Source organism: Lonchura striata, chromosome 10 (genome assembly GCF_046129695.1).
Source record: "Lonchura striata isolate bLonStr1 chromosome 10, bLonStr1.mat, whole genome shotgun sequence".
Lineage (NCBI taxonomy): Eukaryota > Metazoa > Chordata > Aves > Passeriformes > Estrildidae > Lonchura > Lonchura striata.
The window spans coordinates 9748088-9772433 of record NC_134612.1 but is presented as its reverse complement, the minus strand read 5'-3'; the positions used below and the strand labels follow the sequence as shown (position 1 = coordinate 9772433).

At 39.6% G+C, this 24346-nt stretch overlaps 1 protein-coding gene across 1 annotated transcript in view; it reads left to right on the top strand.

Moving 5' to 3' along the window:
• The window catches only part of DOCK10 (dedicator of cytokinesis 10), a 144511-nt gene that overhangs the window by 57582 nt on the left and 62583 nt on the right, over positions 1–24346 (top strand). Inside the window, exons 3-9 of the mRNA XM_077785638.1 lie at positions 5930–6019; positions 13977–14059; positions 17778–17850; positions 18166–18300; positions 18570–18704; positions 21619–21802; positions 23411–23496. Of these exons, the coding sequence (XP_077641764.1) occupies positions 5930–6019; positions 13977–14059; positions 17778–17850; positions 18166–18300; positions 18570–18704; positions 21619–21802; positions 23411–23496 (786 nt within the window). The remainder of the gene's footprint in view (positions 1–5929; positions 6020–13976; positions 14060–17777; positions 17851–18165; positions 18301–18569; positions 18705–21618; positions 21803–23410; positions 23497–24346) is intronic.

Here is a 24346-nt window from a genome sequence, read left to right as displayed (position 1 = left end):
TTTAACTGCTAATGATTACACTTGCTGCAGACTTTGCGTCTCAGTGTTGATACAGCCCCAGTTTGGGCCTGTGGGTGAGCACATCCTATGGGCAAAAGTCTTTTCAGAGTAAAACCTTAACAAAAAGGGTTGGCTGAAGTAGTGAACATAGGAGAAAATTCTGCTTTTAATAATGATTTCCTATTTTTGGATCTGTCGTGTTCACCACGTACATCAGTTATGGGTGAATTATTGTAGCTGTTGTTTCATCTCAGATTTGTTTCTCTTTTTGACTTGCATTCAAAGAAAATGCTGTTATTCTCATAAGAGTTCTGTTGGTCATTTCCAACATCTTATGTGAAGTTTGTGGAGCAGCAGAGAATTCTTTATATCAATCTGAGCCTGATAGACTGTATTCCTCCATTCCCAGCATCTCCACAGAAGGGTGCAAGATGTATACATTACAGATGCCTTCTCTGGTTTTATTCCAGTTGGGAAAAAGATATTTCACTTCTTTTGTAACCATGCTTAATAATCCCTTAAAAATTTAAAAATACTTTATTCACACCAGTTCCACTTCTTGTTTTCCTAGCAATTCCTTCCTTGTAACTTGTTTGCCTGCCTAAAGTCCATTTTCCATTTCAGAAAAAGTATATCAGCTCAGCTTCATTTTTCACCTATTCCTGGATCCCGTGAACAAATTTCCCTTCTCTTGCTGTGCTGTGAAATAATGGCCAGTGGAAATTTCTGCAGCAATACATCAGTACAGAGCTTAAACTGTACTTGGTGGTGATGAGAGGGAGTTGATGGGCTTCCTGTTGCACCTATAAAAAGCTTGGTGATGATCCTGGTATTTTTGCATCCTCACCATTGGGTTGCTGTGCTTCCTTCATCTTCTGTTCCCCCAACCTGGCCACCTTCGTCTTGACAACTGGAGCTGCTGCTGTCTGGGATTCCTGGTTCTCTCTTCTCCACTGTGTTTGCCAAAAGAGAAGCCATGCAGGAAGTGGTACACCTTCCTTCATGTTGGTCTCACTCCCACTTTAACTTTTGGCATCTTAGTGTTACCTGGATTTTTTGTCATACTGCTGCTCCTAAGCACTGCCATACATCCAAACAAAATACTTCCTGTATCCTTTCATAGGTATTTTTTTATCTTTTCTCCCATCCTTTGAAAATTTACCAAACACCCAGCAGGCTCTTTTCAAATCTGCAAGATCTGAGGTCTTGCTTAAAATCACTGCTGCTCTTCCTTAGTGGCAAGGAGTGCTGGCAGGATTAGCACTCCTTTGCTAATAGATTTTCTTGTGTGGAGGTTTAGTAGCTAAATATGTTAATACGATGTTGATAAATATAAGTTAATTGTATTTGAAAGGTAGATTAAAGTATTTAATAGTCACTTGATTTTGTATGGTATAAAAGCATGTTAAACTCTCTGGGTCATGAAAATTTGTTCCTCCTTTTCATGTATGATTTTTCTAAATCTGTTTGTAAAGCGGAACTCAGACTTTTTTTAAACTATTTGTATAAGTATGGCTGAATGCCTGGTTTTCAACCCGCAATAGAAACAATAATTCATTGCCTAAATCTAGGACAGGTTGGAGATGGCAAAACTTGCCTGCATAATGCAAAACCTATTGAAGTTCAGTTTTATATGCTTCTGACTCTTTGGGCTTCTGAAAGCCCACCTGGGAGCCCTGTTCCCTCCAAGCATCACAGAGGCCTTAGAAGAAGAGGGGCTGAGTTGTGAAATTGCTGTACTTGCCATCACTGCAGGCATGATTGTTTCCAAGCTTCTTATTTTTAGCTCTGAACAAAAGCCAAAATCTGCCTGTTTTTCAGGTTGTGAAACCTCTACTTTCTAGATGCTGTGCAGGGACAAAAGTTGTTCATTTGGATACAGAAGTTCATAACAGAACCAGATGCATCTGTAAGGGGAGGGGGCAAGACAAGGACACTGTCACTTAACATGAAATGTGTGTGCCATAGGGGCAGCTGGAAATACAGGTCTTGGAGCCTCCTTGGGAAAAACCCTAAAAACCTGACTGTTATTTCTAAGATCAGAAGAGTTACAGTAGTGAAATCATGAGTTACTTCAAATAGCACATGATTTAGCTCCCACTTTCCATGTGAGTATCTGCTCATTCTTAGAGGAGCAGAAATTGAGTCCATTTCTCTCATGATTAATGGGGTTATGGGTATCCTTGACATGCAAGTTTGCATGGGCTGGCAGGAGCAGGACAGTGAGAGGTATCTGGACTCCTAGGGAGGCACTCCAACTGTTTAAGTAGAGAGAGCTAATACAGTCAGCAAAGCAAGCTGTGGGCAAAGCACAGCTGCTCACACTGAATGTGATTCAGGGAGTGATGGGGCCAAATCTGTCCTTTAAATGTGCTCTGTTCCTGCTTTCCTTTCTCCTTGGCCCCACACAGGTGGTGAGGTCTGTGCTGGGACTGCAGCCTGTCAGCAAGCCCCGTGCCACAGCAGCCTCTGCACCGTGGTATTTGTACAGCATAGTTGCATCTTAGCCTTCTCTTTTATTTTGATGGACCATGTCACTGCATGTTTTGGTAACATTTAGTAAATCTCTTGACTTAGATGAAAGTGGGGCTGAGCAGCTTTTCTTTAGAGAGCCTGAACTTCAGCATTACCAGGGAGGAACATGTCAGTCCGTGTATGGTTAGGTCTCTCTGAAGGGAAGCCTTTGCAGGAAGTAAATATCATTGTTGTTGCTGCATCCCTCTAAAGATTTAACCACTGCTAACGTTCTTTCAGACTAAAAGCTGTTCGGAATAGATTGAGACTGAAAATGTTGGAAATGGCTAATGGAGTTTGAACTCCATTTTCAAATGCTAAATTCACCATGCCACTGGGAAGTAGTCACTGCCTGAAAACATTATTCCTAATTAGTGTTTGAGAAGAAGCAGTATTAACTTATGTGCTTCACTGTAGAAGTTGAATGTGGCAAGAGAAGGTGCTTAGTGAAATTGCACCTTATAGCTCCAACACCTGGGGCCAACAGCTTATGCAGATGAGCCTGGCAGCGCCAGAAATCATGGTTAGATATAGGATATTTATATAAAATTAATTAAAAATAATTCAGAAGAATTATAGACTTGAATACTTTAGGCTGATACCTGCATTATTTGATTACCACAGTTTGCATGCACAAATGAGAGGCTAATTGGTCTCTGGGTTGAACAAACAATTGCCATGATTGCCTAAACATTAGAAAATGAGGCTAAATTCACAGCACATGTATAAATACTGAATTCTCTAAATAAAATCTCTGATTTTTTGGATGACTGTTTCAGAAGCATATATTTTATTGTTGAAATATAGTTCTTTTCTGAATAAAGCAGTTTTGGTGAATAATGCCATGCCTGATCAGCCTTTAAGTGCGTTTAACTTTGAAAGTAATCAACTATGAACAGGAAGAGCCTTTGTGGCCAGGCTTTTGCAGCTAAGTGGTTAAACATAACCAGTTCTTAGAAGGGAAGTGCTTTGTAGTTTTTAACACAAGTTTAAATATAACAATATGCAACATTTTCCATGTCCCAATTCTTTGTAAATAAACCTGTGATGCTCTTTGTCAGAGTCTACAAACCCACAAGCCCAGTGTTACCTAATTTCTCAGGTTTGTAGGGCTGTGTTCTTTGTTTCAAGTGCAGTCTAGTTGGGAAGGACAGTGGGGGACTGTTCCACAGGAAGAACAGTGGGCTTGGGTTACTTGTCTTGTTCAGCTACAGTATTTTTAACAGGCTGTGTAAGAAGAGGCAGGCACAATGGCCCCACAAATACAAATATTAGCTCTCTCAGTGTGTTCATATCCGTTGAAAAAAGTGTTGTATTAGGTAAAAAAAAATTACTTGCTCTATGTCTTACCTATAGAAAAAATCTACTTGAAACTACTTTCTGTGCAATGCATGGAGCAGGCAAGTTTTGCTGTGGGCAAGCAGAGCAGGTCTCTCTGAAGCTTATTCACCATCGTGACAGGGTCAGCGTGAGGTGCAGGGTGCATTACATCTCTTCTGTGGCCTCCCACTCTGCCTCAGTCTGGGGAGAGCAGTGGCTCTGTGTGTGCTGGGAGGATGGTGCCTTGTGGCTGCAGGGCCCAGCTCTGGGACAAGCTCCTTATTGTGGGCCACAGGGGCACCCCAGGCTTTCCAGCTGTGCTCAGGGGTCGTGTCTTGTCATGACTGCTTAAAAACTTTACTGCTTAAAATGTCATTCACGTATGTGTGAAGTAAGGGGAATAAGGTGGATTTCAGAGACTGTGAGTACTGCTGGGAAGTCCCTAAGCAACCAAGAATTCAGACATTTATTACTAAGCATGGCCTGAAAATTCATACTTCTCTATCTTCTGTCTCTTTTACTCATAGACTCAATGATTGTGTAAATCACTTCATGCAGGCGTTGGTAACACAGCTGGGTAGAGCCCAGGAACCCACTTGTAGGAAACTGTGCTCAGTTTGTCAGAACAATGGGATTTTTTTCACTTTCTGGTGTCTATGAGGCCCCCATCATTTTTTGTGAGAGCCATGGTTTAATCATATTGTATCCTGAGCTCTACAGATGAAGCAGAAATTTGGGGAATCCCATGATGTTTCTGCCTGAGTGATATGTGCTTTTTTTTCCATAACTACTCATGTGGAAAGTGATGGAGGGAAATCAGAGTGGTTCGTGTAAACTCTAAGGAAAAATGCAGTCAATAATATCCAGGCATTTGTTGTGTAGAGTTTGGGTGCTTCAGTTAATAGAGAGAAAACATCACCTTTTAGTCTTAGGGTGAGGATATGGAGGAGAGCCTCCAGAGATGCAGTAGGTATTGCAAGCTGCTTCAGGAAATTAGTACATGGCAATTCTTCATACTAGACAACTTGCATGCCACAGGCCTTCCTCTGGAAATCTTGGGTCTTTCTGTAATGGAAAAGAAAATGTGTTTGGGTGGCCAGATTTGTCTGGGTTTCAGTCCTTTGCTATCTTGAATGACAGAATTACTCCATTGTAACTGAGAGCATAATCTGGGCTGCTGGGCATTGATTTTAGTTGTTTTCTCCTCTTATGGCACAGAAAATGAGTGGGACAAATCTGTAGGTTGATTGAAAATACACCAAAGCTTCCTCATGTAAAGTGGCTGCCTTGGCCGACCCCAGCACTGTGCCCTGGTCACACAGGCACTGCTGGTGGCCCTGGCCTCTTGCTGGGAGCCAAGAGAAGCTTGGGTCCTTGTGAGAACTTCAGGAGATCCACTTCTCTCTGTGGTTTCCTGTTCTGGAGCCTGACAAGACAGCTCAGCCAGCAGCTGCTTTCAGAAAAAAGGGCTTAATTTGTGGAGGCTGGAAGAAGCTGCAGGCAGTGCCAGGAGTCCCTTGTCAGCCCTGTGCTGCTGCCTGTGCCCACAGGTGGGAATGTCCCTCCAAGGAAATGCTGCCTGGAACTCCTTGCTTTCCAGCCATTGAGCTGATCTGTGGCACTCCTTTTGCAGCTTCCTGGGGCAACTCTGTTTCTCTTCTCCTTTCAAAAGAGTCAAAGCTTTTAGTTCTGTCTCCACATTCCTTGCCAAAAAAGCATGAGGTGGAGAAGGGAAGTGGAGGAAGAGAGTATCACTGTTGGATTTGGCATGTGTGTCTGGGAGAGGATGTAAGGAAGACTTGATTTTTTTTTTTATCAGAAACCTCAGAGACTGAAGGAACTTTGCTTGGAACAGTTTTATTCCCAGAAATCTACTTGAACACTGTTCTTGCTCATAATTAATGCCTTAGCTAATAGTATTGAATAGTGTGTGTGGGCAGGAGCTGGGTTGCAATTGTTGTTATGCATGTGTGTTGGCTGCAGGACAAACTGAAAAATACAAGCCATGATAACAAGGTTCTTAACCTCTTCCTAAGACAAAACTGCTCTTCTGTTTGGCTTTGACTAAATTGCATATTTTTTTGTTTATTTTCAGATAGACACAATTTCACTGGAAATCAGGACACTGTATCCTTCTGTACCTGAAGATGCAGAACAAAAAGCAGAAAATTTATTTGTTAGAGAGGTGAGTATCTAATTTTAAATGAAACCAAGAGTTTGGGGGAGGTTTGCTATGTTTATAATTAACATCTTTTTTCTTTTAATATGCTTTAGGTGATTTTAATCAGGTTTGAATTTTGAAGGCTGGTAGGAGGGGGGACGGTTAACAGCATGTCTGCAGCTGCCTATTGAGAGCTGTTTGTATCTAGAAAAAATGTAAATGCACTGAATTAGCCTGTCACTGTACTGTTTTCCAGCTGCATTCCCTGTCACCACTAGTCCACTGATATTGATGTTGGTATTTTTACATCACTGGTAATGATGGGTGATCTACATGTGCTTTGCACTGTGAAAATATTGATACCTTTCCAAAAATAGATAGCCAATTGGCACTGGTTTAGACTCTTAGGTGTTAATACAAGGTATGTATCTCATTTGGAAGGGTACATATGGGAAGCAGGTGCACTGTGAAGGGTGCATAGGGATTTATATTCATTGTCAGTATTTAGAGTCTGTTTCACTTTACCGTAATAGCAACAAGTTCTTCCTTTAAAGTTAGGGGCCCACCAGAAGTCAAAAATTGCTCTATCTTTAAAAACTCCCCATGGTTGTCTTGTTTCCATACCTGATCTCAGATTGTAGGAGATTTCTCATCCCACTGCCTCAGGAATATTTTGTGTTGTCACTGGTTTTGTCATTTTGAAGGACTTTAGAGGAGCTGGTTGCACTGTTCAAAGGAATTTGCTTTAGATGGTCCCCAGAACATTCCCATCTTTCATTATAGATGTGCAATATAGCTCACCATTTGCATTCACAAAACAGGTTTATGAAACCAAATTTTCAGCCAGCTTTGAGAAGGAGTTAAATTCCAAGCACTTATGATTAGCCCATAATGTTATGGTTCTCAGCCTTTTTTTCACAGATTAGGATTTTTCACACCTCACTTCTGGTCTTAAAAGGTATTTCATATGTGCTATAATTGCAAGAGGAAACTGTGGAAGGAAAGTCAGTCACGGACAAGCACAGGGATTAGAAATCATTAAGTCAAAAATTAGGCAGAAATGTAGCTGTTGAATTGTATGCAATGTGACACTTTACAGGCTGGCCCTGTTTCTTTTCAGCAGGTCTAAAAAGAGCAATAATAATTTACTGCTGGCTCAGTTTGCCTACTTTGCCATCTTTGTTAATCTGGCAGCAGTGTTAAAAAATAACATAGCTTGTGGAGTTATCTACCTTCCCAGAAGCCTCACTGCCCTTTCAGCACTTTGGGGTCTGCTTTTTCTTTTAAGGTTCCACAAGTTGCAAGGTCAGCACTGTGCTCATGGCTTTGCAGAGAAAGTGGTGGGTCTAAAAATGGAACACGGTGCACAGTGCCTGGGAATGCTTACAGCAGAGCACACCAAGGGGATGCTAATGGCAACCTGGTAAAGCACATATTGAGTACATCTATTGGCTTTCTCTGCAGTACCAGTGAGCCAAGGGGAGAGGGAGAGGGGAGCAAAACAGTACTACAGGACTAAGCCTGTGCATGGAAGAGTGGCAGGGTAAAGACCCTGTATAAAATAGTAATGCATACATTCCAATTTGCCACAAAGCCAAAATTGGTACATATATACACAATAAATTAAACTCTATGAAGAGGATGGTTTCCTGTCCAAAATCAGGGTAAAACTGAGCATGGGGTTCTGTGAAGATCAGTGATGGTAGTCCCAGGCAGCAATTGCAGAGATGTTACTGCCCAAGCTGCAGCCTGTTGTGTTCATGGCAGATATTCGGTACTTTGGGATAGATGTACAGGAGTTGAGTCGGTGGCCTTCATTTCTGTCTTGGAACTGTGAAAAAGCCAACTCTTCACTCACTGAAGGAGACTTTCTTCAAATATAACACAATATGAGCAGTGAAGGTGTCCACCTTGTGCACACTTGACTGACTGTTGGTCTCCTGGACTTGTGGCAACCCAGGATCAAACGCCTAATTCCTGGTGAGACTCTGGGGAATGTCCAGCTCTGTATGCTGAAGCCATTTTGGTATCAGCTGTCTCTGACTGCTCACTATCTCAGTATTTCAGCAAGTTGAGACAAAGACATGGAGCAAGTTGGTGAGCTGTAAAAGAAGGACCTGCTCTTGGAGGGGAAGCTAATTGCCTCCATATGGTACAGTGTGAGGACATGGTGCTGAAACTGTTTAAGACCTCAGATCCATGATCTCATGTCTCATTCTTCTTGGTGCTTTGTGGCATTCAGATGGTCTTGTCTACAAGACAAGTTCATTTGAAAAGAGTTGTCAGAAGTCTGTGATAATGCTTTAACATCCTGTCTGTTTCTTCCCAGCTGTGTGTTTCCCACTGGTGGTATAGGAAATCTTTTCCTCCACCTCTAGCCTTTTCATTGCTGTAGCCCTTCAAGGATGAGGGCTCTTTCCCCAGCCCTTACCAAAATCCATACAAAGACACTGTGGGGATTTGATCAGATTTCTCTTCCTCAAGCAACCATAAACAGTACTCAGAGTACTCCAGGAGGATCAATTGCCTGGGCAGTATCAGTTTATGGATCCAAGAGAGCTGACAAGACAGATGGAGACAGATGAGGCTGATGTTGCTGAGGAAAGCTTTCAGTATCTATGGCATTTGATGCTGTCCACCTGTAGCAGAATGTTTCTGCCTCTGGTTTTCTATTCAGTTCTCTTAATACCACTTTTGGATTCCTCAGGAACTCAAAACTTTCCCTATTGATGATATTGAAATGTTATTGCAATGGGTGAGGCAGAAGAATTGATTTTAAATAAGATGTCTGACAACATCAGACATTCCTATACCTGTAGTTGTTTAGGATCTTTTCCTTGTGGATATTTTCCACTTTAGATCTTCTTAGGCAAGACCAGCCTAAGGAACTAAGTCAGGTTCCAGGAAAGAAGTTTCCAGAAACTTCTAAAGCCAGAATAAATTTGTCTTCAGTGGTTTGTTGTTTTAAGTATTCCTAACTTCCTTTATCATGCTGCTTCCTTCTAAATTCTGATTTTTTTCATTCCTCACAGAGTCTGCTGCACATCTGCTGCATTAATGCCAGTCAGCATTATCCTCATGGTCCATAATTTTGGCAAAAAGAAACATTCACTTTACTAGAAACAAAATGAATATCTTCCATATAGATAATAAAAACATTCCTAGTATGACCTTTTCTAAGTCTATATCCTGCATATGCAGATCAAATGGGAATTCTTGGGATTTTCCCCACATTTCATTTGTAAATATAAGGGGATACTGCACTTTGCTATTCAAAGCTACATTTAGTTTGAGAAACTTAAACTTCCTAATTATTATGTCTTTAATCCCATATTGGTTTGCATCAAGTCAGTATTTTCAGGAAGGAGGGCATGGGCACACAAATACATGCTGTTTGTGTGTGTGTGTATCTATAGGAATAAAGTTCTAGGTATATGTAAAAAAAATACAGAAAGTAAATAAATATTAGTTTTCAACTCTCCTTTAAAAAAATGAGTTCAAGACAGATGATCCTTCCAAAAAAAAGAAGGTACTATGTGGATAAGTTTTTGAGAAACATGTTTGCACATGGGCTGGCCCATAAATAAGGAGAGGTGTAGGAGCTTTGCAGGGGCAGGAGGTGTGATTTTCCTGGGTGGAAAAACAAATCAAAATGAAATAATAGTGTACAACTATTGCAATTTTGTTCAGTGAGTGATGTAGTTAATTTTGTCTGTGATAATACAGTGTTCATGTGGGTGTCTCTGAACTTTCCTGTTCAGGTTTTCTAAATACAGGAGAGGGAGTTGTCACTTGTAGTAAGCTTACAAAGCCCTTGCTACTTATCTGAGGGAGTTTTTATTTGAGATTTTCCAGGTTGGGTTTTACAAAATCTGAAAGTAATTATGAAACATGAGTTTTATTAATCACAATGTAAAAAAGCCACAGCCTCCAGTATAACTTCTGAAAATGATGGTGTGCCCAAAGTGTTTCTGAGGCTTTTTGATTTGCAGGCTAATCTTCATTGTTCTTACCTCTTTCTAAATCAGACTAAAATGGGAACTCCTGTTGACAATGACACCCAGAAAGCTTTGTTGTTGTTCATCATAGTGTAATTTTCCCCATCTTCAAAATCTAAGTTTTTTCAGTGCTTTTAAAAGCTGTAGCATCAGGGCTGGACATAGAACATTAAAGGATAATGAGTCTTTTGGTAGCAAGAAGATAAATACTTGTTAAAATGTTTGATACTTTAAAGTAATAGTGTGTTTCAATGTTTTGGCTTGTTACTTGTCTGTGTCACTGGACTTTACGTGTGAAGTGGTATTTTGGGAACAGTTTTGAAAGCCCCAAACCAAAGGTCCAGGTTGGCAGCAGCCACTGGTAATGCTCACTGGGCTGGATTGCGACCCGGGGTGATCTCAGCACCTTCCACGTCCCCAGATCCCCAGACACTTCCTTCCTTTGGTGGTGCAGTGAGGTCAGAGGGGAGAGGGGAGGCTCTGTGAGCAGGGCTGTGCACGTCACGGGCAGAGCATGGAGCAGAGCATGGAGGAACCTCTGCAGCTTCCCCTGCAGCACCACGGCTGCTTCCAGCTCCGAACGCCTTGGCTTTCTGTTCCAGGCTCCTGTGTGTGCCTGCCCTGCCTGTTCCACCTCAGGAACAGCCACTCTGCCACGGTCAGGGGACAGAGCTTCTCTGTGCATGCAGCTCCTCTGCAAGGAGCCCACTAGTTCCACTAATGACTTTAGTTGTATGTGCATCTCTATTTCTGAAGGCCACATACTAGTGCTGTCTTAGAGGGGATATAGGCAGGGAAGTTGTTTCCTATTTGTTTCCTTCACTTCCCCTTTTTTTTTGTTTTTTCCTTTTGTTTGTACGTGTTTTTTTGTGGGTTGGTTAGTTGGTTCTTTTGGTGTTTTTTTTTTCCCTCCAAAAGGTTCCTTTCTGTTGCTGGGTAAATCTTTCTTTAATGTCTTTTTCACAGTGGTAGCCATCATGCTGTCATCACCAGAACCAGAGATAAGAAGTTACACGTGGAAAAAGTCTGCAGGATTGTCTGTCCCTGCAAGGAAAAATCAGGCAATCTGGACAAAAAAAAAAAAAAAAGAAAGACCTTAGTTTGATAGGGCCCCTGGATTGGGCTGTGCTGCCTGCCTGGTTAACAGAGCAGTAGAAAGTTCATGCAAACATGTGCCAAGCCTCCCACATCCCAAAACTTCCATTTCTCCATCTATATTTTTCCTCCCCCACAGTTCACTTGAGCTCAACAGCCCCTGCATTGGTGCCTCTGTTCTTTGCCAGGAAGTATCCAGCTCTAGCCTCTTCATGAAAGCTCTGCCTCTAGAAAGGTTTTACTTGCTCCTCAAATCAGGTTTTCAGGTATTGTTCCTCATCGCTAAAACTTAATTTCCAGTAATAATTTCCAAATTTAAAAAAACATTCTAAGTCAGTACAGTTAGCAGAAGTCTTTAGTTTTCAATTGGGATATTCTGAAGAGAAAATCTTTTTTGGTGTTACTATTTAAGTTAGCTCTAGTTTCCCCACAGAAGCTAGTTCAGGAGCAGTGGTAGCCGTTGCACGGGGTTGGCTTGTCTTTTGTGAATTTATTGAGTGATACTTGAATGTGCTGCTTTGTCCCCTTAGCTTTTTATTTTGATTAGCTCTTTCTTGGAGGAGCACAATAAACCTTTATAGTTACAAGCTAAAATACTGTGGCCTGCTTTATATGTTATTCACAACTGCTTTTTTGAGCACACCAGCCTATAATGTTTGCAATAAAAGCCGACATTGAGTGTTCTCTGTGGGCTTTAATTGCATCTATTAAATAAAATACTTAGTAATGAAAGTACCACAGGGGAAAAGTGGTCCTTTCTGTACAAGGTTCACTTGGTTTGCATTTGGCAGGGAAAACGGGAGTGATGTGTGAATTGGAGGTTCTGGGCTCACCCTCACAATGCTCTGTGAGCTTCTCCTTGGCTTATGTAGAATAGAGTATATGTTACTCTTGTAAGAGTATTCTTATAGCCTAGGTAACTGTCATGCACATTTAACACAAATACAAGAGTGACAAGAAAGTTTAGTGTGAGGTGGGTTTTTTTTTAATTATCTCTTCTTTCAGAGGCCAAGTGCAAACAATGCTGGAATGGTTTTCAGGGGTAGCTTTGAACCTGACCCTGGCAAGTGCAGAGAGCATCAGTTATAATGCTGTAATATTATCTTCATTCTTGGAGAATATGTGATTATATTGTCTAGTGGTCATGCTTTATTCTGCATTCTGTGAAATAATGAGGCCTTGTATCAGGTGAGAAGGTAGATACTGGATCCACATGGAATGTATTTACTGCTTTTGGTGGTGCTGAACTGCTTGGAACAGAAATGCCTGTAAATGTGCACCCACTTCCTTGCCACCTTTTCCACACTCGAAACCAAATAAAGCTGTCACAGAAGATTCTGAATACAAAGAAAATTACTTCCTAAAATAATTTATGGCTACATACTCTGCCTATTTTGCACAAAATTTAAAAAAAGAGATCTATTAAGCCACTGCTGAGTAATCTAGACTGCCCATCTCAGGTTTGCTCTGGCAGCCTGTTAATCCCCTCTCTGTCCTCTGAGGCAGAGCCCTGTGCAAGCAAAGACTCCCATGGGCACTTCAGAAGAATCTGGGAGTGAAGAGAGGGAATACTCCCAGATGAAGCAGTCAACCTTTTTATACTAATTTATAATTGTCATTTTATTCTCTTTCTTTCTACCTTCCCTGTGCAGTTTTTGGTATTTAGACATCTTTGATCCGTTATTCCATTCTGTTTGACTCCTGGAGTCTCATGCCTTTCCGTGAGACTCTCTTTACTGTTCCCACCTCAGATTCCTTTCAGTCCTGCTGCTTCTTTCTCTACTGTAGATCCCCCACCATTTTCCTTACTGATGTGCCTCCTTTTCCCTTTGGTCTTGGGCAGCAACTTCTACTGTTGGATTCTAGGCTTGAGCCTTCTCTTTTTTCCTTTCCATTTCAGGTGGGCTGGCACAAATTTGCAGGTGGAGTGCAGGGAGAAAATAACACAATACTTTGGTGAAATCTTCAGCATAACGTACAAATATCAGTTTGCAATTTACACTCTGTATGAAGAATCACTGGAAATTCTGACATAGTGTCATTTTTCTTGTAGATGTGCACCTTAGCAATAACTGTACATATTTCATGCATCTTGTTGTCTTTCAAAATGTCATGTTGTCTTTTAACTGCATTGATAAAAGTTCTGCATCAAATAAATTGCAGAAATATTCTTGTCTATCTGACAGCACAGACAAGCACTTCTGCATAGCTCAGGTTTGGCTTCCTTATTCAAGGGAGATTGATGTACTAAGAATAATTTTCAAAGGTGAATGCAAAACCAGCAAGAAAATTTTTAGACAGCAAAAACTACATGATGATGTGACTGTGCAAATTCAGTGTGGAAGGGAAGATGAGACTGATGAAAAATTATAGTCCTATTAATATATTCCTGAATATTATTAAGAGGTTAAAGATCAATCCTGGAGGGCTGAATAAGAAGTAGAGCACTTGTACTGCAACAAGGGAGGGTAAAAAGAGTAAGGCAAATGTATTTACAGTTGAAGGCTTAGGTAATGAAACAGGATGCAAACAAAAAATGTGTAATCAATGTCCATGGAGGAAGTCAGGCCTAAACTAGATCATATCTTTTGAGGCAGTAACTATATAATTTAATGATGCTTCCTAGAAAGCAGATGAGAATCAGTGAAGCATGTTAAATTGCTATCAGCTCCCTCCTCCATCTTATGTGATTCAGTGCATTTGATTTTAAAGGGAAATTGTGCTTCAAAATATGGAAACATATGACTCTGGCTTTCCTTTAAGAACTGAGCACCCAGTTCTAAAAGAGAAGAATATGTTCTCTAGCATGTGGGCTGCCCTGATCTTTATTGGCCTTCTTGTCTCAAAACTCTTGTAGTAATTCTATTGTTTGTGTTTCTTCTGTTTAGGCTTGTAAATACTACAGTTCCCACTGGCATGTTGTGAACTACAAATATGAATCCTATTCAGAAGACTTTCGACACTTACCACAGTAAGAACTCACATAAGTTCCCTTTCCTTATTATTTTTTTCTCATTAGACTTGTGTTATTTGCTAAGCTTTGTCCATATTTGCACTTTCCTTTGTCTTCTAAGCTGTGCTTGGTTTACTGTATTTTTAGTGCCTTGCATTTTTAAAAAGGGGAAGCAAAGGTCCTTCAGAAAAGTTCAAGACTCTGCAGAATTCCCTGGTATCAACAAACTCCATTAGTGCTGACTCAAATCCTTACGAAACTATTTGCGTTTTCAAAGCACAGTTGATACAGGAGAGGTGGCTTTTCATTTTCCTTAATAATGCATAAATGTCACTCTCCTTTCACTGGGGTTCACTCTACCCTGTGGAACAGAGAGTAGGATTTCAGTGCTTTGTGGCTGCATCATACAGGAGAGCTGGGTGCACTGATGGTACAAGGCTGTGGAGGTGTGCTAGTGTCAGGGTAAGGGGCATCTTGCCTGTGCTTGGAGGCACATGAGCATGAAAATCACTGGAAAAGTGCTGGGAGAAGCAAAAACAAGTTCCTTGATTTGAGTGGAAAGAAATGAAGAATCTGGTGTTCCTACATGCATGAGTTTGTACCCATACTCTTGTTTCTGGAAGGTTTGTGTCCTGCCCCTGAGGAAGGTTTTAGGGTTACCAAAATCACCAAGTGCCAGAATGAGCTGTTTTACTGCCTCCTTTTGTGGAGTTTAAGTCATTAAAATTACAATACTGGATGAAAAAGGTTTTTACCTGCATCTAAGACAGGAATGATTGAGTGCTCCAAGCTTGGATTGGATGGACACAAGTGCTAACTTTATTGCTTCAGGAACTTATGGCCCAGTTAGATGCTGTATTCAGAGGTTTTGCACTGCAAACCTTCCTTTAGAGCTGCATTTGCTCTTGTAGGTTGGTATTTTTATGAGTAGCGTACCTGGCAGTACAAAAAGCCATTAAGAGCAGTTTTGCTAATCAGAGATTAAAAACACACCCTTTTTAAGTACCCAGCCTGCTGATTGGTTTAGAAAATTAATGCATTTAGTGCTCAAGAAAAAGGGTTGTAGCACAGCAGTTTTCCATTTAACCTTAAATGTCTTCACTCTTATGAAATATGCATGGGGCAGATGTGGGTGCATTACTATGCATAAAAGTACATTTTAGCTGATTACATACATCCCCTTCTGCAAAGGATATTTTAGTGTGGTGCTTAATGGGATTTGCTTTCATGGGTTCATGCTCCAGGGGTACCAGTGTGTCTTACATCTTTCTTTTTCCCCTGTCCTAGCACAAACATTGTACTGAGGATTATACTGACACGAGATCTTGTGTCTCATAAGGAAGGTCTGGGTGCCACACTTGATATTTCAGATGCAAAGTTATAGCAGGGGTTGTCTACATTTTGTTTGGTGGAAACTACCATGGCTTTTGAGCTTAACATACCTTTAACAGATCTGGTTTGAGATCCACCTCATTTCATATTGTTTCCAGCCTCCTCTACCTTGATTTGCACATGCATGTTACAAAGTTTGGCGTTTTAGTCTAAAACCTTATCAAGGAAAATAAAGAGACATGATATGTCCTGGTCATTATGCTGTATCTCACTGTTGATAGTTCTGGATCTTTTTACCACTTTTTACTTTTTTGTTCAATTTGAAGAAACCTGCTGTCATACTTTAAGAAACCTGAATATATTCTTGTATCAATCCCTTTATAGGAAGACATTGTATTGGCAAACACCGAATGAGTGTTAAGTGTTAAGCTTTATATTGTGGGAAAGGAATATGATTTACAATACCAGTTATAATTGTGGCTAAAGTAATTCCCTTCACTGAGGGTGTGCTGAACTTCCCTGTGGGCTTTTCCATGAAGAAACAAGGACTCAGCAGCTTTCAGCAGTGCTGAAGGACTTCATGCTTGGGTGTTCTTGAGGCTGCGCTGTGCTGGGTCACACAGTCAATCCTCCAGCAATGGCTGCATGGTGTAGCAGATTTTTGTCAGAGTTGCTCCAGCTGAATGCTGACCCTTTCTGATTGGAAAGCAGCTGCTGTGGGATGCTGAGCACCCAGGGCAGGCAGCAAGTGCTCAACAAATCCACTGCAGCACTGATGCGGCACCAGGACAGAGCTCAGCACCTTGGGCATGACAGGATCAAAATATTTAGCAATTGCTTTGGTTTTTCTCTGAGTGTGTTCCTCTTTGGAGGTTTTTCTCAGCTCTTTCTAAGTCCTTAAATTCCTCTCTGTGAGCTCTCACTACCTCTTTTACACCATGTTTTATGCTTTGTGCCAGTGTGTTCTTGTTTCTTGAGCAAGTAGACAGGTGGGAAAAGATCAGGGGTTGTTTAGTGTGTGCTGTGCTGACTGCCTGGGAACACAAAGAGTCATTAGCAAAATTTTTGCTGCTGTTTATAGAAAACCTGGAACACTTGGTAGATAGTTCAGGTCTAGTGCCTCTTTTTTGTAAAAGGTGGGATTTGGCTTGAGATTTTTGTTTTGGAGTCCTTTCAGATGGGAGTGTTTGTGTAAGAATTTTTAACAACTGCCCTTGGTTGCATTGAAAAACCTGCAATGGGTTTCCGTCACCAATATTCTGACTATTGAAGCTCTACAGATGTCAAAAATGCCAGTAGATTGTAAATGTTGTTTTATGCAAAACATTGATCAGTTTTTTGTAGTAAATAAACTGCAAAACTAGAACAAGCCAAAGAGGGAATGAAACGCTTTTCTGTTCTCTGTGCACTTGTGGTGGTATGGGCACATCGGTTTTGAAATGGGGAAAATTAAGAGGAGATAGGTATTGCTCATTACTCTGATCTTCCTTATCTGTAATTTATGTATGAATGAATAAAAATGAAAATGGTCAAAGTTATCTTTTTTTTTTTTTTTTTCCAGTTCTGGAAAAGTCAGTCTTTCTAATAAACAATAGCTTTTAGCATGAAAACTTTTTTAGGCTTTCATATCACAACTGAAGGTTTTCAATATGAGATTTGTAATCTTTTGGAATTTGAAAACAGTACTGGAATTTTTCAGGGCACTGAAAAAACTATTTTTTTCCATTTAAAAGTACCCTTGAATTTTTATTGTGTGTATTTGGCTGTTACTTCTTAATTCTGCAATATGAGAAGTACTATGGGCATAAATACTGTTATTCATGTGCTTGAAATTAAGCAAATGGTTAAGTGCTTTGCTTTTTCATATTCAGTTGTGGGTTTGAGTATTCAATATAAAGAACTAAAATGGCATCACATCAAAAAGACACCTGTGTATTTTGAAAAATTGCTTGAAGGCTGTGCTCATCATATTGAATAGAAAAAAAAAATCTTGAAATCATCAAGTGATGTAGAAGATTTAAGATTAAAAATCTAATGTTCTTGTTTAAGAAATCTGTTGAAGAGCTCAGTCTCCTTCCTTTGCCAGCCTTGAATGGAATCTCTCTTTGGAAATTGTTTTGGGTTTGTTGCCCATTGTGGTGGAAGAGCTGCAGAGAGACGAAGAATTGCTATTTTATCATTTGTATAGAGCTCTTACAGCTTCAGAGTCTTGGGGGGGAAAGAAGATACATGTGGCTTAGGAAAAAAGTATTTTAAAAGTGTTGTGATTTTAAAGGAGACAGTAGGATCACAACAAAAGGTGTACTGACATTGCAGTGGGGGGGTCAGTATGGTTACCTCCCTGAAATAGCAGAAACATGATTTAGTTTAATAAATAAATAAACACATTTTTCCCCCCTCCCAGAAGTGAATGTAGACCAGAGAAACTGCCATCACATTCCTTTGAAATCGATCATGAAGATGTGGATAAGGATGAGGTATGTATTCTGGTTTTGGCATGGGTTGGTTTTTTTTCTACTGGGGAAGTTATTTATTGCTTTAGTATCAAATAAAGGATGATAATGGAGCATCATTATCTCCTATAAAATATTTCTTATTTTATATAGCTCTGAAATTAGTGGATCAGCTTTGTCTCATGTCCTCCCATGTATTGGAGGGCTATTAATATTGTCTGATTTTAAAAGGAATGAAAGGGTGATTATTTGTTATCAAGCACATACTCACACATTACAGTTTTTGTCTTGGAATTCAGAAAACAAGTCTGTGCAATTTTAACCTTGTCTTCCATATAGGACACAACATCCCACTCATCTTCTAAAGGTGGTGGTGGTGGAGGAGGAGGAGGATTAGCAGCCGGAGTTTATAAGGCTGGATGGCTTTATAAAGGGAATTTCAACAGCACTGTCAACAATAGCATTACTGTTCGGGTAAGGAAACAACATTATTCTTTCTTTACTCCCTTTGGATTTATTTTCCCCACAGAGGCACACTGTTTTGCCATTGTCACTTAGCTGTTTATATCTCAGGTTTGATTACATTGCTTTTAATTATAATAAAGTAATATTTCATTTGTCTGCAAAATAGTGATTGAAGTACAGTCAGGAGTTACCTGTTCTCTAAACCCTGTGAATAAAGTATCAGTGAAAGTAATTTGCATTACAACAATTTTCTTGCTTCTTCTTTCCCACCACTGCAGTCGTTCAAAAAACGCTACTTCCAACTGACACAGTTGTCGGATAACTCATATATTATGAATTTTTATAAAGATGAAAAAATATCAAAGGAACCAAAGGGATGTATTTTTTTGGATTCTTGTACAGGAGTCGTACAGGTAAGTTCCAGTTTATTTCACTGTAGTGTTTTGGGTGTAGGATGATTTTAAAAAGGCAAGTGGAAAAACACGTTCATTAGCAGAATAATGGTCTCATTAGCAGTTTCAGGAAATGAAAGCACCAATGGTTTTGCTCTTTAATTTAGTGCAGATGCTCAGACTAACAAGTTACAAAAAAGTACAACTGAATTATGGTAGCAGACCATGCCCATACTCTTGGTTCCTGGTAAACATGAAAAAAAAAAATATTGTGAAATATTTGGGAGGGGTTTCACTGAAATTATTTTCTGAGATTGTGATTTAATGAGTTTTAATACTACTATAAATTATGAATGAGTTTGAGCTCCTCTTTAATTGAGATAGAATATCAAAATTGTAGTAAATATCCCAGAGAAATCATCTCCAGATAAAATACAAAATGCTTCCAAAATAATTCATTAGTTTGGAAGAATGACCCTGCAGGCATTAGACTTAGCCTGATGTTTCATTTATAGCTCATTCATAGTCTCTTTTTTGAATCTTGTATTATTTCTTCTGGAAGAAATTTTTGAACTTGAAATTAATTGTTGAAGATTAGAAGTCAAGGTCCATATACCTTGTGGAAGGAGTTTTATAGAGGAGCAAACAGAGAAATGGTACCTTGGGTTCTTTTTTTTCATGTTAACTGATCAGGAAGGTAAAATAGTTGGCCTTAGATTTCAAACAAAGACTTTGCTGTAGATCTCATCTGCTTGCCAGAAGTTTGAAGTGCAGATGGAAAAGTGGATATTGAAGTTTTCCTGCCCTGCCTGATGTTTTTAAGATTCAGCATGCAAGATATATTGCTGTGTTAGATAATGTCTGATAGTCTTTCAGTACCTGATTTAAAGGTCTTGGCCATGTCATAAGGGAAAATATATAAATTTTTTTTTTAATCCATTAATTTTAAATGCTTTTGTCTTATCTGAATTAAAATTGAAACATAGTATTCCTCTTCATAGATTGTGCATAAACTAGTGTACATAATTTACTTTACAAGTAAGCTGGCTTTAAAAGTTTTAAATGGCCATTACCTAAGATTGTTGACATAGTTTTGTTTAACTTCTAGCTCTTCGTCAAGCCCTTATATAATTTTATATATGTGTAACAGGTTTTAGTGAAGTTTTAGTCCTTGTTTTACATTAGCTTGAATGTGTGATAGGAGGAAAGGAGTAATTTCAGGATCAGGATAAATACTGAACACCCACAAACCCATTGCTACAAAACCCAAGCCTATTCTTAATCTGCCTTGATGAATTAAAATTTATAACCCCAAAAGAATATTCACTTCCATAAAGTACTTGAAAAGAAAATTATTACCCATCAAGAGAATTTCCAGTAGCAGAACTGAAAACTAGCATATGTACACACACACACACAGACAATCCCAAGTCACTTTGAAAAGCCAAGATTTATCTGACCCCATTGACCCAAGTAGCTCCAGAAGAAGTAGTTCATTCTTAAGTGATTCCTGATCTGGGTCATGACATGTAATATAAGAACTGGAGCAAGTGATTAGCAACAGATTGGGTAGGAATCTTCTAAATCATCTCTGCTGCTGGAAAAAAATGTTAATGGAATTTGCTTCTATGTCCTGGGTTGTCATCCTCCTCTGCTAATCAGTATCAGATTTTGCCTCTGTTCCTCTTAAATCAAAGTATCATTATCATCTGGCTTAGAAACTTCTTAATAACTTGTTCATATAGAAGTGTGCAGAAAAATACTTACAGTATGCAGAACTACAGGAGACCACTGTGATGTTATTTGAGACTGTTAAGGAAGAAAAAATGGAGTGTAATGGCCAGTTATGGGGTGGATGATTTTTTTTTTCCATTTGTCAGCATCACTCCAAGGTTAAATCTGTCAACAGAGTGATGGCAATCTTCTGGAATATTGGAATCAAAATAGTGGCACTGATGTTCATCATCAGTGAGCTTTAAAAGTTCAGTGAAACAATGGGGGATGGAATGCCTTATTGTTCTCTCAGATATAAGCAAAGAGAGATGATTGATGCAACTGCTTCCTTTAGACAAAGAGATATGTGCCTCACTAATTGGGTAAATATGAGAAATGAAGCACATTAGGTTAGATCCCATCCCTTTATTTAATTTTATTGAGCTGTTTCAGTAGCTAAGTATCTGTTAATTCTTATGACAGAAATTGATAGACTTAACATCTCCTGCAGGTAAAATCTGAACAGAGAACAGAATCAGAGAACAGCTCTTGGGACTCAATCTATTCCTAGTATACTGGGCATTTGTTCTTATTTTGTGCTTGAAAAGGACAGCATTGCAATGACTGACCAGCACTATACCTCACCTTTGCCTTTTGTGAAATATTGTTGAAATCCCCTAAATTGTTTTTAAAATCCATCTAAGACAAAAGTAGATGTGGGAAGTACCCATTGTAATAGTTGCTGTGCAAGAATTTGTCATGTTGCAATCCTCTGGAAAGTCCTGTTCCCACTCTCCCCTAAATATTTATATGACTTAGCAATACTTTGATTTATCTTTTTGGTTGTCTGGTGTGCTGGTCAAGTGTAAGAGGCTTGTTTTCTTAGGGCTGTTCTTTCCAGGCCACTCGAACCTGTGTAATAGTGCTGCATTTTGTGACCAGAGGTTTTTTATGGTTCCACATGGGAGGTATTCCCTTCTGAGCTATTGTCCATCTTATATTTCTGTGGCTAAATATAGAACATATGTTTGGCCACAGAACCTCTTAAATACACAAGCTGACAAAAAATTGTGTTAATATCACACTATATGAATTTTCTTTAAAGCCACTGAAGTTTGCTCAAATGTCATTTTTAAAGAGTGGCCATATACAAGTCCATTTTATGGATACCTTTTTGTATTACTTCTAGTGGGTTTTTTAAATTTTCCTTTTGTTCCAACAGAATAACAGACTTAGGAAACATGCCTTTGAGTTGAAAATGAACGACCTCACATACTTTGTGCTGGCAGCTGAAAATGAGCAGGATATGGATGACTGGATTTTTACTCTCAACAAAATCCTGCAAATAAATCCAGAGGGAACCATTCAGGAGAGGAAGAGTGCAGATTTCACTGATCTGAGACTTGGTAAGAGTGAAAAATCTCTCGTATTGCCAGGGGTTTTTTAAACAAGTGAAAAAAGTGGAACCTTCATAAGAGTATTTAATCATTTTAACTGCCTGAGTCTGTAATGGATTCTGTACCTATTGATTCCTGACGAAGCAGCACCAGTCTTGGCAATGCCTGAACAATTTCAGCTAACTCCCCTCAGATCATGTTCAAACGGCTGGAGGGGAGGTAAAGCTGTTCCCACAAAGTCAGCAGGAGCAACGTGGGTCCACTTTGCATATGCTGCTCTTTTTTAAATTTAGTCCTCTCTGTCAGTGATCTTGCCGGTACTTTGTGTTTTACTGTCCTGGAACTCTGAAGACTTAAAGTTTTGTGCTGGAGTGTGGTTTGATCAGTTCTTTTTCCAACATTCTTTAAAAATCTGGAGCTAATAATTAAAAAAAAAAAAAAAAAAAAAAAAGCTGTGGTATATGGCTCTTTCTCTGAAAACTTATTGACTTTTGCTTCTTGCTTTTTTAAGCTTGCATATTATGCTCTCACTGTGGAAGAAAGAATTGGATGCTCTGTTATACTGCAGTCTTCATGTGGCAGTAACTCATTCCTCCACATAATAAATCCACATACAGTTTGGATGAACTCCAGCTGAAATTCTCAGGCTGAAAATACTTGAAACCTTAATACAGATGTAAAATGTATGTGCTCTGAGCTGAGTCAAAGGTGGCATCCATATGCATCTGAATCTTAGAGATGTTCAGAGCTAATTGAACTCTTTAGGCTGATGTTTATAGTAAGTTCTAATTTTGGAAGGACAGAATACTCATATAGACAAAGATGTTTATAGAACTTGGAGGCACAAGAGACTTGCACTTCAGAATCAGAGGAGTACTTTTGAGAATCTGATCCATAAGGAATATTAATAAAACAGGAAGAAATATGTGCATGAGGTCAAAAACACAGGCTAACAAAAAACAGAAGTCTCTACTGATAAAAAAGCTGATAACAAGCAACAGGAATGTGCTATAGAGTTAACTTGTCAAAAGACATGAGGCTTTCTTGGCAAGAAGAGCCCTAAGTGACTGTAGTGACATCTTTCACATGGGGCTGAATCACCATGGGAGAGCAGAGCACTCCCTGGTGAGCCGGGCAAAGCACAGGGCTTGTGCTCAGTGCTGTTCTCTGCATCCATAGGTTTGCAGCTCATGGAGTCCCAACTGCATCCCTCCCTTTCCCAGAGAGAGGGTGAGGTCCTGCCTGCCTCCCTGAACACTCCCTTTACTGGGAATCCAAAATCTTTGGTTGCCATAAACCCTTGATGTTGCTTCAGAAGGGACTGAGAGGAAAAGGTGTCTTTGTCATGGGTGTGAATGTTTGTCATGGGTGAATGTGTTGGATGTTTCACTGAGAAGTCAGGCTGTTGTTTGGAAGCTTAACTATAGATTAAGATACAGTGAGCAGCAGTGAGAGATGAGGTTGAGGAGGACAGAGCATCACTTCCATTTGGAGAGATGATGGCTCTGAAGGGAATAAAAATAAATCACATGGAAATATGTGTTTTTATCTTTTAAACCCTATGGTAATAGCAAGAATAATAAAACCATTTTGTGTTTCTTTTTCCTTCTCTTCAAGACCCTGCAGAAGTTCCAGTGAATTATGATTGCTCTCAAGAAGAGGCAGATTCTTCAGAGAGCACTTTGCACCCAGACTTCGCAAAAGTAATGGATGTTACACTTTTCTTTACAAGTCTAGTGGAAAGAACTTCCTAGGTGAAAAATGCCTGCCAATACCTGATCATTAATATTCTGAAAGGTTGAAAAATATAGCACAGTCTATTACAATCATAAGAGACACAACAAGTGACAGGAATAATCTTCTTTCTGAGCACCTCATCCTTTTGTTTAAGTGAGAAAAATCTCCACCAGATGCAAAGAGTAGGTGCTCCACAGTGTGTTTTGATTTAGACCTGTGAAGTCAATAAGGATCTGGTCCCCTCAGTTGTGTGTGAAATATTTGCTGATCTGAGCTGCATTTCAGTAGAATCTGGCCCTTGGAGAGCCAAAATTTCCTGTGTGACTGGCAGGGAAGTGAGCTCTGAACTGCTCATTGCCTTCTGTAATTTCATTGAAAGATGCATGTTCTACCAGGGGAGGCATTTTGTCCTCTAGAGCTCATAAACTGCTTCATGTGGATGAGATAATTATGTATGGTGCTAAGAAGCTTTTTAATGAAAAGCTAGATTGGAAATGCTTCACTGCTTTCTCTTAAACAAATGTACAATCTGTTTGTAGCCTTCTGCCAGTGAGCTGCTGTAGATGCTGTCTGCCTACAGAGCCAAATGCTGTTTGAGGATGTTACACGGATTTGAACTGAAAGCTGTTTATGCAATTGAGGACAGAATTTTACTGTAGATCATATTCATATATGTGAAGTGGTCACCTAGAATGGGAAAAAAACAAAAAAAAATCACCAAACAAAAAACAAAACAACCAATCAAATTAAATGCATCTGAGTTTATGTATTAAGGGCAGCAGAAGTGTCTGTCATCTTGTCTGTGAGTAGATTCTT